The 17,352-nt window shown below is 36.4% G+C and overlaps 1 protein-coding gene across 3 annotated transcripts in view; it reads left to right on the top strand.

Moving 5' to 3' along the window:
* NGLY1 (N-glycanase 1) overlaps positions 1-17,352 on the top strand; it is a 60,774-nt gene that overhangs the window by 10,969 nt on the left and 32,453 nt on the right. For all 3 annotated transcript variants that reach the window (XM_032267971.1, XM_032267965.1, XM_032267977.1), the window contains exons 2-4: positions 3,264-3,378; positions 5,417-5,662; positions 16,236-16,401. In XM_032267971.1, the coding sequence (XP_032123862.1) occupies positions 3,264-3,378; positions 5,417-5,662; positions 16,236-16,401 (527 nt within the window). The remainder of the gene's footprint in view (positions 1-3,263; positions 3,379-5,416; positions 5,663-16,235; positions 16,402-17,352) is intronic.

Below are 17,352 nucleotides of genomic sequence, written 5' to 3'. Positions count from 1 at the left end.
ATGCCACTGCATTCTAACCTGGATGGCAAAGTGACACCGTGTCTCAACAATAAAAAACAAACAAACAAAATGCTCACTAGAAACTAAAGAGGAAAATCTATACTGTATATCAATAGTTAAATTGAAACAACGTATATCAGAATAACAAAGGCCAAAGTGGCTCCCACCTGTAATACCAGGGCTTTAGGGCACCCCAGGTGGGAGGATTGCAGCCTGGGCAACACAGTGAGACCCCATCTCTTAAAAAAAAAAAAATTTAGCCAAGCGTGGTAGCTCTCCTGTAGTTCTAGCTGCTTCAGAGGCTGAGGCAGGAGGATTGCTGACTCCAGGAGTTCTAAGAGGCAATGAGCTGTGATGGCGCCATTGCACTCCAGCTGGAGTGACAGAACAAGACTTTGTTTTTTAAAAAACAAAACACAAACAAACTGTATGAGAACAACTGATGTATATTTTATAAGAATAGAAAATCAGCTCAGAGAAAGACTGAGCATGTAGAGATCTGAAAGCTGTTGGGAAAAGAACAGATTAAAATAGCTCAAGCAGTTTTGAACCAGTAAGATATTATCATCCTGGTGGTACTGACATGTTTATCACCCTGTGAAATACATTGTCAGGAAAAGATGCCTCATTTGCCTAAAACTAGCTTTGATAAATATAGGATTATTTTATAGTTCAGTTTTCTTAAGTGATAAGAAAGAGAGGCTCACTTGTAACTCAGTGTGGCATGGAAGTCAGGAATGCTGAACGTTCTGCAGTGCACAGGGAATCTCCACTGAATAAAGGCCCCACATGTTAATGGTGTCGAGACTGAGAAACCCTGATCTAATACGCAGAAAAACGAGTTGAGAATAAAATTTTCTTTGTGTTTTATAACCATTTTTGATTCTCAAATTACATATAGTAAAGAACATGTTTTGTTTTTAATTTCCAGTCCTTTATGGACCTATAACTTTTGTAAAATACACTGCAAATTTCATAGCAATATCAAATTGCTATATACTAAATGTTCAATTTCTATACTTCTTGTTTCATTTGTATGCCCTTGTAAACAAACAAACAAAATCTGTATTTCTTGTGTATGGGTAGCAAATAATTTGTAGATTAGCACCCATCTGTGGAAATTTTGAATAGTATTCTTTAGAGCTTTTGTCTCTGAATACTCTGTAATAAACTTGTATGATTTTTGAAATTAGGGAAAAGTTTTAAAATGTTCATTTAGTATTTATGACACTTTGGCAATAGGCAGTTGACTGCTGAAAAATGCAAAATTTGTTAAAACTTATGCAATTAAAATATTTGGGTTTTGGTTTTGTTTTTAATGTCAGAATACCTAGAGAACATGTGTGGATAAGACAAGTTGATAAGTCATTTGCTAGAATTTTCCCACCCACCATGCCATACTCCAGGCAGTACATCTTCCTATGGATCCCAGACACCACCTCAGAATTCTTCTTAACATAGTGCTTAAAGAAGTCACTATCACTTTAAGGCAGTTGGTGTCAGATATGAAACTTACCATCCTAAACTATGTTCTGAGGGTCTTTGAATATAATACTGTTTTTATCTTAACCTTACATTCCTTCAATGATTTTTTTTAAACAATCTTTCTCATTTATCAAGGAAATTAAAAATCTCAAATCAAAGCTTTTTTTGTGCTGGTTACTTGTCCCAAGCATACTATTCAAAACCTTAATTATGGTAAAAGAAATTTATATCTTCCTTTTATTGCCATACTTTCTGTGTCAAAAATGTATCTTGGGCCAGGCACAGTGGCTCATGCCTGTAATCCCAGCACTTTGGGAGGCCGAGGGAGGTGGATCACCCGAAGTCAGGAGTTTGAGACCCGCCTGGCCAACATGGTGAATCCTGGTCTCTACTAAAAAGATGCAAAAATTAGCTGGGCCTGATGCCCTGCCCCTGTAATCCCAGCTCCTTGGGAGGCTGACGTGGGAGAATTGCTTGAACCCAGGAGCCAGAGGCTACAATGAGCTGAGATCATGCTACTGCACTCCAGCTTGGGTGACAGAGTGAGACCCTGTCTCAAAATAAATAAGTAAATAATGTGTCTTAAACTGAAGCAGAACTCTTACGGTAAAAACTATATTGGTGTAGGGAAGAAAATCAAGTGACTGTGAAGGTATACCTAGGTCATGTTTGTTGAAAGTAAAGTCTTTGAAGAACTATGAACTGTTGTTTTTTTTTTTTTTTTTTTTTGAGATGGAGTCTTGCTCCATTGCCCAGGCTGGATTGCAATGCAATCTCAGCTTATTGCAACCTCTGCCTCCTAGGTTCAAGCAACTCTCCTGCCTGAGCCTCCCAAGTAGCTAGGTCTACAGCCATGCACCACCTTGCCGGGCTAATTTTTTGTATTTTTATTAGAGACAGAGTTTCACTATGTTGGCCAGGCTGGTCTCGAACTCTTGACCTCATGATCCACCTACCTCAGGCTCCCAAAATGCTGACATTACGGACATGAGCCAGCATGCCCAGCCATGTCCTGTTTTTTGTTTTTGAGATGGAGTCTTGCTCTGTCGCCAGGCTGGAGTGCAGTGGTGCGATCTTGGCTCACTGCAGCCTCCATCTCCCAGGTTCAAGTGATTCCCCTGCCTCAGCCTCCTGAGTTGCTGGGACTACAGGTGTGAGCCACCACGCCCGCTAATTTTTTGTATTTTAGTAGAGACGGGGTTTCACTATGGCCAGGATGGTCTCCATCTCCTGACCTCGTCATCTGTCCACCTTGGCCTCCCAAAGTGCTGGAATTACAGGCATGAGCCACCACGTCTGGCCAACCTGTTTTTGTATAGCTTTTTAGTTTCTTTCATTTATTTCCCGAATATTTGTTAACCGCCATCTATGTGCTAGGCATCATTCTATATGATGAGGATTCATCACAACAAAACAGATAAAATTTTTTGCCCCTGTTCAGAGCTTATGTGGATTTTTTTCAAAAAACAAACTAAAAGACTCATAAAGGTGTCTCACCTTAATAGTACAGAATTAAGATGTCACATGGATTTTCCTTACGGCAGCATTAATATTATGAGGTGTGAAATTACTAGATGTGTACTGAAGCGTCACAAAATTGTGAGGTGTTTCTAGATGTGTACTGAAGAGTCACAAAATTGGACTACTTTTCCAGACTGCTTCCTGTTTTTTGAAGTTGGAGTCTATGCTACCATCTACAAATGCAGTCAGAATAAAATATTTAAAGGAATACAAAAGCACTGTGAAAAATATAAATCATTATATTTGTTTTTTGTCAGAAACCCTAATGATGAAAAATACAGATCCATCCGGATTGGAAACACAGCTTTTTCTACTAGACTTTTGCCTGTCAGAGGAGCTGTTGAATGTTTATTTGAAATGGGCTTTGAAGAGGTGAGTATGTTCAAGGATTTCCCCTCGCCTTTCATTCACAAAGCAGTCATTATCATGTTGGTGAATAATTGAATAAGATAATGTTTTTTAATTAATTCATTTTAGGAATCTATAGAAATAGTTATTCCTTCACCAATTGGACATTTAAAAATCACAGTCAATATAGTTTAAAATTTACAAAGGATTCGGATGGAATTGACTTTCATGTCATTGAGTAATGTCTTGCTCTGTTGATTCCTATAGGTCTACCATTATCAGGGAAATACAGTAATATTATCAATTGTGGAGTTTCATTTAAATGCTCATGATCTGCAAGTCTGTGTACTGCATGCTGTAGCAACTTTTTTTTTTTTTTTGAGACTGAGTCTAACTCTGTTGCCCAGGCTGGAGTGTAGTGGCACGATCTCAGCTCACTGCAGCCTCTGCCTCCTGGGTTCAAGCGATTTTCCTGCCTTAGCGTCCCTATTAGCTGGGATTACAGTCACCCACCCCCACGTCTGGCTAATTTTTGTATTTTTGGTAGAGACAGGGTTTCACCATGTTGGCCAAGCTGATACTGAACTCCTGACCTCATGATCCACCTGCCTCGCCTCCCAAAGTGCTGGGATTAACAGGCGTGAGCACTGGGCTGCAACTTTTTATCTCATTTCTAGTTGGAGAAATTACTGTTTTAACATTGTTTCTTCTCAATACCTGGAAATTTGATCAAATACATGGTCATTTCACCTTTTTTCTTGTTTTGTAATTTACTGACTGTTTTACATTATACAATTTGTTGTAACACTTTATTTTAAAGCATTCTTAGCATATTATAGTTATTATTTAAATGAATCACTACTCAAAGATACGATTTTTATTTGTTTTGTTTGGATGACCTTCCTGTTACTGTTAACTAGCCATGGTTTTGGATTCACTATCAGGGTGTACTTTTTGTTGTCTTGGGAAAAATTAGTGGACCCCATACACAGACTTCTAATCATGTAGCTGTTCTTTAAAGACTCAGATTAAGGCTGGGCACAGTGGCTCACACCTGTAATCCCAGCGCTTTGGGAGACCGAGGCAGGCGGATTATGAGGTCAGGAGTTCAAGACCAGCCTGACCAACATGGTGAAACCCTGTCTCTGAGAAAAAAAAAAGACTCAGATTAAGACGATTCAAAGGTGGTTATTTAACTTCTTTTTCTTTCTTTCTTTCTTTTTTTTTTTGAGATGCGGTCTCACTGTGTCACCAGGCTGGAGTGCAGTGGTGCCATCTCAGCTAATTGCAACCTCCACCTCCCAGGTTCAAATGATTCTCCTGCCTTAGCTTCCCAAGTAGCTGGGACTGTAGGCATGCGCCACCACACCCAGCTAATTTTTGTGTTTTTAGTAGAAATGCGGTTTCACCATGTTGGCCAGGATGATCTCAATTTCTTGACCTCATGATCCACCCCCTTTGGCCTCTGAAAGTGCTAGAATTACAGGTATGAGCTACTGCGCCCGGCCATTATTTAACTTCTTGTTGGTTTTATGTGACCCTGGATTCTTTTGTGTGGCTGTATCTCTACTTATTCTTTCACAGGAAATTTCGTAGAGAATAGTAGTATCATATACTATTGCAGAGAGATTAGGAATATGCATTTTTGCTACTCTTAGGAGGCCTTCTGACTTACTGTTCCTAGAAGATCAAATATTTTTTCTTGAAGGTCCTTTAAACCCCATTAAATAGGCTAAGGATTAAATGCTAAAAAGGAAATATATTTTCTTAATTTTCTGGTTTATGTTGAGGCATTATTTACCTTAGACTGTATTTAAAAAGTACCATAATGGTAAGAAAACATTATGATTGTAGAAATGTGCATTCTATACTATTGGCTTCATTATACCCCTCTCTGTCTGTCTGTCTCTCTCTCTCTCTCTCTCCCCCCTCCGCCATATCCCTCTCCCCCTCCCCCACCGTGTGTGTGTGTGTGTGTGTGTGTGTGTGTGTGTGTGTGTGTGTGTACAAAAGAATGACTGCATAAAGCAAAGGTTCACATTTTTTTCTTTATAAATTCCAGGGAGAAACACATCTCATCTTTCCTAAAAAAGCTTCAGTGGAGCAGCTGCAAAAAATTCGTGACCTGATTGCCATAGAGAGAAGTAGCAGATTGGATGGCTCCAATAAGACCCACAAAGTAGAGTCATCTCCACAACCTGTAGCCAGTAGCCAGCTTCCTACAACATCATCTTCAAATCCCAGTGGGTTAAACCAGCACATAAGGAACCGTCAAGGGCAGTCATCAAATCCACCTTCTGCTTCAACGGTAATGTTAGAATTAAACCTTCTTTAACTGTTTATTTCAAAGTGTTGAAACAGCAAAAGCTTTGGAATGTGTTATGATTTATTCCTGAATTTATATTCATATTTTATTCTTGGTTCTTATCACTCTAACACATGCAGATTTCTTCAGCTCTTTAAAAAAATTGTCAAATTTTTAGCAAAAGGAGGAAAAATGGCTGTCTTTTATTTATATTTTTTAATTTTAGTTTGTGACTTATTGCATCTGAGGCCACTTGAGTTATGTTTAGTCATTCATGAATGAATTATTGCCTTGGTACTTATATATCAGTGATGCAGATTAGCATATATCATTAACCTAAAACAAATAATGGACTTTTTGAACAGGTGTATGTACGGCCATCAAATTAGTAAATTTTCTCTACTGCATTAATACTTCTGATCTAAATTGTACCTGCTGCCTTTCACTGTGGGGTTATTATTTCCAAGAGCACAACCATTATCAACACCTTACTTCAATTTTAAAAAGTTAGCTTTTTTAGGTTTAAGGTAATTAAGAATGGATTAATTTACTGATAGTGGATGTTAGCAAATTAGTGAAATTTTGTTATTGGTATACACCATATATACTTGTAAAGAACTAAAATCAAACTTACAGGCATTCTTGGTAAACCTAAATGATTCCATTTGATAGGAAATTATCCTGTTTACAAAAATCCCTTTTGACCAAGTTCCTTATGTATTCTCCTAAATTTTTACTGTCAGAAAAATTATTGCGATATTTCTGTAAGTCTAAGAAGCACCTCAATGCATGATGCCTCTCCCTGAGATCATGTGCATTCCATTTTGAATACCTTAGGTCTTCATCAGTTTTTCAGTTAAGGTTGGTGCAATTACAGAAACTCACATAACATCTTTCTTGGTTTTTAATACCTTTTCTTAGAAGTTTTCCAATTACAGTGTTAGAATATATTTTTTAAGATTTCCTACTTTATCTTTTTAATTGCAGTTTTACAGTTTAAAATACACATAGCTAACCAATCTGCAAAAACCCTTGCAAACATTTTATTTTACCAAATATCTCTTTCCTGGGCTAAATATTTTGTTAAGTGTTCTGGCTCAGGAAATCCATTCACATTTTCTAAATCTTCTTTAAACTCCTGTTTGTTTGTTTGTTTGTTTGTTTTGAGACAGAGTCTCATTCTATCCAGGATATATTGCAGTGGCACGATCTCTCCTCACTGTAACCTCTGCCTCCTGGGTTCAAGTGGTTCTTGTACCTGAAGCCTCCTGAGTTGCTGCAACTACAGGCATGCACCATCACTCCGGACTAATTTTTGCTTTTGTTGTTGTTGTTGTTTTGAGATAGAGTTTTGCTCTTGTTGCCCACACTAGAGTGCAAAGGCTCCATCTTGGCTCACTGCAACCTCCGCCTCCCGGTTTTAAGACATTCTCCAGCCTCTGCCTCCTGAGTAGCTGGGATTGCAGGCATCCACCACCACGCCCAGCTAATTTTTTGTATTTTTAGTAGACATGGACTTTTCTCCTTGTTGGCCAGGCTAGTCTCAAACTCCTGACCTCAAGTGATCTACCCCTCTTAGCCCTCCCAAAGTGCTGGGATTACAGGCATGAGCCACCACGCCCAGCCCTATTTTTAGTTCTTAACCTTATAATTCAGATGTAGTTCAGAGTCTTAAATCCTGTCAGTCACCAGAAAGCCTTTAGACACTACACTAAAAACAGAATGTCATTCTGTTGCCAAAACACGTTCTAGTGTAGAGGAAAATAAACTTTCTCAAAGATATATGCTATTAATAGGCTAGTATATATCATTCTTACTACTCCAGTCCTTCAGACAAAGTATCTTCTTCTGTATTTCTTAAAGAAGTTGAGAGAAATTAGAATAAGTCTTGTTTTTCTTAGGCAACTCTTGGTTATTCATGGATCACTGGAATATACATATTTTTTTGAAGTGTTTTGTTAATTATGCTTTTAACATCATTAATTGCTATACTGCAGAGTTTGACAATTTTCTTCTACCCTGTCCATTTTAAGTGGGGATACTAAGAATTAAAATGTACCAAAGTAAGGGAGCAAGAGAGATATTTTTAAAAGCATTTAACCTGTGTATAAACTAGATGAATCCTAGCGAATTTATAACTGTTTTTTTTTTTTGTCGTTGTTGATAAAACTATATCAAATAAAATGTTGATGTATGAGTCCAGATTATAGTCACTGATGTTGACATTTGCCATTAAGCTTTTCTTTCTTTCTTTTTCTATTTTTTGTTTTTTGAGATGGAGTCTCACTCTGTTGCCCAGATTGGAGTACAGTAGTGTGATCCCAGCTGATTGCAACCTCTGCCCCACCCGGTTCAAGTGATTCTCCTGCCTCAACCTTCCGAGTAGCTGGGATTACAGGCACCTGCCACGGCACCCAGCTAATTTTTGTATTTTTAGTAGAGATAGGGGTTTCACTGTCTTGGCCAGGCTGATCTTGAACGCCTGACCTCATGATCCACCCGCCTCAGCCTCCCAAAGTGCTGGGATTATAGGCATGAGCCACTGCACCCGACCAGTAAGTTTTTCTTTTAAGATACAAAGCACTGGAATATATTGATACTCAAAAAATGGTGATAATGGTGGTAATTGTTAGAAAGTTAATTTTGCTACTTTTTCTGGACATTTTATGTTAATGGAATTATATAGTATGTAATCGTTTCTTTCTGGGTTTTATTTTGTGTAACATTTTTGAAGTTCTTCATATTGTAGGGCATTTCAGTATTTTGTTCATTTTTATTGCTGCATAATATTCCATTTTAAGGATATGCCACATATTGTTTCCATTCATCAGTTGATGGACATTTGGGTTGTTTCCCATGTTTGCCTATTTATGAATAATGCTGCTGTGAACATTCACATACAAATTTTGTGTAGACATATGTTTTTATTTCTCTTGAGTAGATTCCTAGGAGTGGAACCACTGGGTTGTATGGTAAGTTTATATTTATGTTTTTAAGAAATTACCAAGCTGTTTTCCAAAATTGTACCATTTTACTTTCTCATCAGAAATACGTGAGGCTTCCAATTTCTCAGTGTCCTCACCAACTATTGTTACTATCTTTAGTATACCCATTTTAGTGGTTGTTAAGTAGTGTTTCATTTAGTTTTTAATTTGCATTTCACTAATGCCCAAATTGATTTTCAAATTTGCTGGTTGTACATACTAAGTGTTTAGTGTTCCTAATGGAAATAACTTTCTGATAATCCTTTGTTTTTATACCCTTTGCCTTCCAAAAGCATTCAAAACAGCAAGGACAATTTTTCAATGACATGGTACCTAAGAATGTTAGAAGCATTATGTTTCCAGCTGCACAACTTTATCTAGGTTGAAAATGTGATTCTGAAGCATGATGTGCTTAAAGTATACATTCAGTACTTTTTACTCAGCTCATCTAAATGTATGCTTTTATTTAGTTCATGACTACTTTGAGTATATATATGAAATTGTTAGGAACTTTTCATCAACTCTTTATCACTCTAGAAATTACTACCAGTTTATATATGGGTATGCGTTTATTTGAACCAATTATCGTAATTTGTGATTATTTCGTTGAAATTATAAAAGTCATATTATTAAATAATGTTAAATAATAAAATGAGCTGGTTGACTTTAAAACTAATTTTCTCTGATAAACCAACAATAAGGCAACCTCTTAGTCTAGATCTATCTGTGAGCTTTATAAGAGAAGAAAGCTATTTGAACATAAGATTTAAGCATCCAGTTTCTTCTTCATGAACCTATCACTCTTTTTTTTTTTTTTGAGATGGATTTTTGCTCTTGTTGCCTAGGCTGGAGTGCAGTGGCGTTATCTCAGTTTACCACAACCTCCGCCTCCTGGATTCAAGCGATTCTTCTGCCTCTATAGCTGGGATTACAGACATGCACCACTATGCCTGGCTGATTTTTTGTATTTTTAGTAGAAATGGGGTTTCTTCATGTTGGTCAGGCTGATCTCAAACTCCCAACCTCAGGTGATCCGCCCACCTCAGCCTCCCAAAGTGCTGGGATTACAGGCGTGAGCCACCTCACCTGGTGAACCTATCACTCTTAAAGGTTAACTAATACCTACATGCCTTTTGATAAGGGATTACATTGCATCCTTATATCAGCATACTTAGCATCTGTTAAAAATGAAGATGTGGTCTGTTTTGACATGAAGAACATTATTATATGGGAAAAAAAGGTAAAATGAGAATTCCAAAATTAAACAACATATATTGTATGTATATGTGTAATATTTTGATTATTTCTTATTAGAACCATATACACATATATATATATATATGTTCATATTTTTAAAGGTTCAGAAAGCCGTACACAGACATCTTAACCATAATGTACTGTAAGTGATGAAATTATGGATGCTTTCATATTATTTATACTATTCAATATTTTCTGCAGTGTTTTCTGCAACATGTATAACTTTTATAAATAGAAAAATTTTTCTTTAAAGAAATAAGTTTATTGAATTCACAAGTTGATTAAAACATATTTAAAATAACAAAACTTTTCTGTCTAAAAACAGGTTCTAAATTTTAAAGCCTCAGAATAAAGCATTGCGTAAAGTTAGAAAGAGGGCAAGCAGGCTTAACCCTTGATTTGTTTTTTTCTTTTAATAAAGAAGTGAATTTGCTAATCCAGCTTCCACTGATTAATTCCCATGATTTGACAAAATTATACACATTGTACTTTTTTTCTTATGAAGAGTCTTAAATATATCTTACATCAGAAATCAAAATAATTGGAAGTGTGATTAGTGAAGAAAAAAACTCTTTGCTCTAAAACCAACATATTTCACATTTTAGACTTCCATTTGTACTCCATGTAACTTTAGTCTCTCAATTAACTGCTGCCTTATGTCGCATTAGTACATGGTTACCCAGCTGCTGTAATCGCCATGTAATCAGCAACCTTCTATTTTTATAACTTAGTTTTTTCAGAGTTGTGCCAATGAATATGTAAGGAAATAAGTCAAGAAAATAAACTTCATTGTTTAAGATCGTTTGAGTGCCATTAAAACTACAATGAATGAAGTAATTTCCAGATTGAAAAGAATTAAATTGAAAATAAAAATACTCTGGATGAATTCTTACTTTCTTGGTAAATGAAAGTCTGCATTTAAGAAAAAGAAAATGAGGCACTATAAGTGCCTCATTTTAGTATGAATTCTTTCAAATAAAAATGGAGATAGTTCATTTTTGTGCGTCTCTATATTAATCCTAGCAAAGGAGCATATTTGTTTCCATGGCGAATTCCCTAGTCTTGTCATCACCAGATCTGTATTTCTTCTGTCAGCTCTTGCACCCATCTCTCGTGCAGTGGAGGTAACACCTCTGCTCTTAATAAAGGCCAGTTGCTCCTATGTCCCTGTATCCCTTCTACTCTGGTCAATATGGAATCTCACATGAACGGTGCCCTGTCCTGGACCTATTCTTTTCTTGGGAATTTTTCTAGTGGCATTTAAACCTTGCTTTAGGCCAGTTTTCATTTAAGGTTGTTCCACTGGCATCACATGCAGATTTCTGAACATAATTCCAGGCTAGCTGAATCAAAATGGAAGGGGATGAAGTCTGGAATCTACATTTTTAACAAGCAATGTTTAAGAACTTTACATTTGAGCTTTCCTGTCTTAGAAACAAGGCAACATACAAATATCCCTGGTCCTCCATGTCCTGTGTTTCTCACTCCCTTTTTCCAGTACTCATTATTGAATCTTTATTTCTTACACACTTTTCTAGTGGGTCTTCATACTTTAATTATATGTCCTATCAGTAAAATATTTTTGAGCATATATTCTCAATATATTTTTGTTCATTTATTTATAAGTTATATACATGTACTACTATGGCAACATACTGTACAAATTATAAAACAACGTAAAGGGTCTAAGCAGTAAATAATATGTTTAATTCAAAAAAATTTATTTATTTTGAGACAGGGCCTCGCTTTGCCCCTCAGGCTGTAATGCAGTGGCATGATCACAGCTCACTGCAGCTTTGACCTCCTGGGCTCAAACGCTCATCCCACCTCAGCCTTCCAAGTAGCTGGGACTACAAGTGTGTGTCCCAAGCCCAGCTAATGTTTATTTTTTGTAGAGATGAGGATCTTGCCATGTTTCTCAGGCTGTTCTGGGACTCCTGGTCTCAAGCAATCTGCCTGCTTTAGCCTCCCAAAGTGCTAGGGTTACTGCCATAAGCCACCACACCCCACCAAAAACTTTATTTAATGAATGTATATTATTTAATGAACGTAGACAAATCCATATTTAAAATAGCCTTGATAATTTTGAATTTAGGGGGCTTTGTTAGATCTCATTAGATTGTTAGTGATTTTCTTTTTTTTGCATTTAAATTTACATTTACATTTTAAAATGTAGCTGTTGAAGGGCTCATGTTAAAAAAGCAGATGATGTGTTTGCCCTGCCGTTTTCTCCTTGTTAACGTGTGCTTTTATTGTTAGTAATAACCTCAGTGCCTAGAGTTCTTTGTAAGCTTTTTAAGACAAATTGAGGGTTAGTTTAGTTAAAACAATATAATCTGTAATTCCACTTAACCCAGCACATTTGAACTGCACAGCTTTGTCACATGACAGCTGCAGAAGTGGAAGTAAGGATGCCACTGTTAACCCTTTGACTTTATAACATTTTTTGTCTTACCTCAGGGTAGCTTCTCCAGTCTGTGAGGGAGGCATTGTTAATCCAGAGAATAAATATTATTATAACTTAATGGTTTTATTTGTCAGACAAAAAACAATATAAATAGAAGTTCTCATACTGTCCACGTCCCCGTGCACCATCTCGTACATCCACCTTTGGTACAGCTTAGCCAGCCCACTGTCGCACATCACTTATATGATTCAGTCTCTTGCAAATAGTTTTCTTTATTAACACTGTTGTAAGACTGTATTCTTACTAAGATCAGTGATTTCCATGTTGGCAAATTTAATTGACTTTTTTCAGTTGGTTTTACTATTTGGTAGTCTTTAACTGAGGTGGTCATTTCATGGTTTTTCTTCTGCTGCAAGTGGTTCAAGTGCTGACCCAGTTGCTCATATCCAAAAAAAAAAAAAAATGACTCATCTCTAATGTGTTTTTCTCCTTTTCCAAATACTCTTGACTTGATAGTATGGTCACAGAAACTTAATGATTTTACTTCCTAAGTTCTTTTCACACTCTACATAATGGCTAAAGTGATACTCTGAAAACAGATCAGATCATTTTACTCTTGCTTAAATCTCTTTAATGCCTTATCAATCATTGCAATGAAAAGAGACCAGAAAGATCTAGTTGTTTACTAGCCCGACGTCATCCTTATGTGTACGTCTCTGCTGTTTTCCCCTTGGTTCTCTGGGTACTAAACACCCATATCTCTGATCTTTCAAAATATGCTAAGCAATCCCCAGCTATCTTTGTGCTGTTCCTTTGACAGGAATGGTCTTTTCCTTCCCTCTTTGTTAGCTTCTTCTCATCCGTCCTACACTGTCACAAATACCTCTTCAAGAAAGTCCAGGTTCAAGGACCTTGTTGTAAAGTCTCATTTTATGGTATTTATTTGCTTAATAATACTTATCATGTCTGTGACTAAACTTTTAACTATTATATCCCCAGCACCTAGCAAATAAAGGATAAATAAATAGTTGAGTAAATGAACATTGTTTATCAGTATTTGCTTGTTTTTATATCCATAGACTGCCTGCTGTGTGAGGGTAATGCCCATGTCTATTTTTGTCTCCATTATTTTTCCAGTATCTAACACATTCACACACAGACAAATATTTTTGAGTTACTGTGGTGGGTCTGTCATGATTTGTTTAATACCTTTTCCCCATAGACCTTTAATTGATCATATCTGTCTTGTGCACCCATTCCAGTGCTTAATACAGTGCCTGACATGTAAGTATTTGGTAATGGTTTTTTGGGTTGTTCAACCTGTCTCTTTGCAATATGAATATTTAATCCATTCACATTTACTCTAATTGCCAATATGTTTAAACTTATTTCTGATGTCTTATTTTGTGTTGTCTATGTTCTTGCTTTTTTTTTTTTTATTTTCTCCCTTTTTTGTTTTGTTTAGAGCAAGTTTTTTTCTATAATAGGATTTATCCCTTTAAGAGTTAGGAAGTTAAATGTAATCTTTTTAGTCTTTTAATTATTGACCTGGATTCTGTAATGCAAATTTTTAATTTTGTATTTTTCTACCAACATCTTACCATGAGACAAAAACCTCTGTTCTGCTCCTTTCCTTGCTACCTTCCTTATGAAAAAAATTGAGATTTTGTTTTCCAGTTGTGATTATTTATACCAATCGAAACTTGCACCACTGCTTTTATTTTAGATCCTCCTCCTGAGTATGTGTTGATTTTTAAATTTTTATGTAGGCTATATTTATACTTTTTGGCTATAATAACTTTTCTAACAATTCTTTTAGGTAGGATTTGAGAGTGATATACTTTCTGTATTGTTACATATCAGATGTATTTACTTTACCCCTCTACATGCTTAGTTTGACTGGGAATGAATTTTGTGTTCCTAATTATTTTCCCTCAGATTTTCAAAAAATTTGCTTCATTGTTTCTAATGAAGTATCTGACATCAAATTATTTTTTCTTTACATGTAATTAATGTTTATCCTTAAAGACAGGATTTTGTTTTTAGCCTTGCTATCATAAAATGTCACCATTATGTGCTTAGAATTTGTTTTTGTTTTGTTTTCCTTATATTCTACCTCTTCAGCTATGAGAAATTTATTTCTGGGTTTTGTTTGTTTGTTTGTTTTTGAGACAGAGTGTCGCCCTGTCACCCAGGTTGGAGTGCAATGGCGTGATCTCGGCTCACTGCAACCTCCGCCTACCAGGTTCAAGTGATTCTCCTGCCTCAGCTTCCTGAGTAGCTAGGTTTACAGCCACATGCCACGACATCCAGCTAACTTTTTTTTTTTTGTATCTTTAGTAGAGACAGGGTTTCATCGTCTTGGCCAGGCTGGTCTAGAACTCCTGACCTCATGATCCACCCATCTTGGTCTCCCAAAGTGCTGGAATTACAGGCGTGAGCCACCACACCTGGCCTCTGTTATTTTTTTGAGCAGTTGCTTTCTTCCATTATTTTTATTGTCTTTCTGAAATTTCTATTAACTGGATTTGAGAAGTTTTGGATTTATTCTTAATGTCTGTTTGTTCTTTTTATGCCTCATTCTCAGAAAATGTCTTTGCTTACTAATTGACTGATCACTAGCCATGTTTATTCTACTGCTTGATGCCATCTATGCTCTCTTCTTTATATTATTTTATATTTTTTATTTATTTTTGAGACCACAGCTCCCAGGCTGGAGTGCAGTGTTGAAATCACAGCTCACTGTAGCCTTGACCTCCTGGGCTCAAGCGATCTTCCCACCTCACCCTCCTGAGTAGCTGGGACTATAGGCACACAATACTATGCCTTCCTATTTAAAAAAAAATTTTTTTTTTTTAAGAGATAGGATCTTGCTGTATTGCCCAAGTTGGTCTAGAACTCTCGACTCAGTCATGCCAGCTTGGTCTTCCAAAGTACCTGGCTGCTTCTTTATTTTAATGTTTACATTTTTATATCTGAGATCTATAGTTGAGTCTTTCTCTGAATATAGTATACTATTGAAACATCTTTTTGTTTTTTTCTGTATTTGCTGTCCTTGCTACAGGATTAGTTCTTCTGATACTGATTCTAATGCATCTCCTCCACAGTTGTTGTAGATCCATATGCATTTGAGAGATCCTGCCAGTTTATGTGTGAATACTGCATTTGCTTCTGACAACTGTGGGGAAGGGCAGTACATGCTGAACGGTGGAATGTGCCAGAGACATCAATTCTGAGCGTGGTTACTCCCCATTTCATTTGGGACTCTGAGCATGCACACTCACAGCTCAGAAGCAGACCTCTTTGTTGATAAGGTGACAAGGAGGGAGAAGCCAAAAGAATTAACTGTTCCTCCAGAGTCCAACCACTCTCCCTAATGCTTGTTCTGAGGACACTTCCTATTCTGTAGATCCTGTGGCTTCTCCGCCCTTGGGGATTATTCTGGAAACTTTTTTTACTTTTCATCACCACCCTCTCTAGAGGGTATATTGCCATGGTTTCTTCCTTTAGTCCTTTCATATTTGCCTTTTCTCTTTCAGGAATTTTTCAAAATTCCCAATTCTTCTAAAAGCACGCCTCTTTTGCTAATGTACATTACAGGGATTTAAAGTGGAAGGGGCCATTGGACGCATAGATCAGAGCGCTGTATTGATTTACGCTTGTATTCAAGAATTCTGCATATCTTTGTTTAAATATATCCTCAGTAGTATATACAAAGGTAAAAAAATAGATAGTTCTTAGGCTCTGACACAGATGTGGCTGTCTCCTAATAATAATGTTATAAAGGCTGTGGGTATAATTATTGTATTTAAGTGAATCTGTACAGTCCCTTCTATCTGTAAAACCATAAAACTATAGTGTTTTTTATTATATACTATTTTTGTAGCATATAGTGAAAAGTTAATTTCAGTTTTTTTTTCCTAATTAGGTTACTGCTGATTCAGCCATTCTAGCAGTTCTTCAGTCCAACATTCAACATGTGCTGGTCTATGAAAATGGTGCTCTTCAGGAGAAAGCATTGGCTTGTATTCCAGTCCAAGAACTAAGAAGGAAATCACAAGAAAAGTTATCAAGAGCTAGAAAATTGGATAAAGGTAGTAGCTTTACATAATCACTTATTGCTAAATGTAAATCATTGCTAAATAGAAATACTGAAATACAGCTGATCCTTGAATAACATGGGTTTTAACTGCATGAGTCCACTTATATGTGGATTCTTTTAAACCAAATGTGGATTCACAGGATGAAAAACCTCCATATACGGAGAGTCAGCTTTTTATATACGTGGGTTCTGCAGTACTCAATGTAGGACATGAGTATGTCTGGATTCTGGTATAGGTGGGGGTCCTGGAACCAATCCCTGGCATATACTAAGGGACAGTTGTAGTACCTTTTGCTTTTTTACATTGTTTACAATGTTATGCATTATAAATATTTAACCATTTCAATTTGAATTTTTAAGAAGTACAATAATAGTATAATTTTATTGCATATACTTCATGGACACATATTACCTTTTTTCAATTTTTTTTTTTTTTTTTTTTTTTTAGTGCCATGACTCGGATACCTTTTTTCAGTTTTTAAATTGACGTAAAATACATATAACAAAATTTATCATCTTACCCATTTTTAAGTGTATAATTCAGTGTTATTAAATATAGTCATAATGTTCAGCCATTACCAACATCTATAGCTTTTTTTAACTAATAAACCCGAAACACTATACTTACTAAATAATAACCCTTCCCCAGCTTTCCAGCAACCACTATTCTAGTTTTTCGCTGTGATTTTGGCTATTCTATCTCATATAAGTGGCATCATACGGTATTTGTCTTTTGGTGATATCTTTCATCACTGGATGTCTTTCATCCAGTGATAATGGTTTGGCTCTGTGTCCCCAGCCAAATCTCACCTTGAATTGTAATCCTCATAATCTCCACATGTCAAGGGTGGAACCAAGTGGAGGTAATTGAATCATGGGGGTGGTTCCCCCCACCCCCACTGCCCTTGTAATAATGAGTGAGTCTCATGAGATCTGATGGTTT

The sequence above is a fragment of the Sapajus apella genome, unplaced genomic scaffold (assembly GCF_009761245.1).
Source record: "Sapajus apella isolate SASKATOON/1434 unplaced genomic scaffold, GSC_monkey_1.0 scaffold4, whole genome shotgun sequence".
Classification (NCBI taxonomy): Eukaryota; Metazoa; Chordata; class Mammalia; order Primates; family Cebidae; genus Sapajus; species Sapajus apella.
Note: the sequence above shows the minus strand (reverse complement) of the source record. Positions and strands in the feature narration are given on the sequence as shown.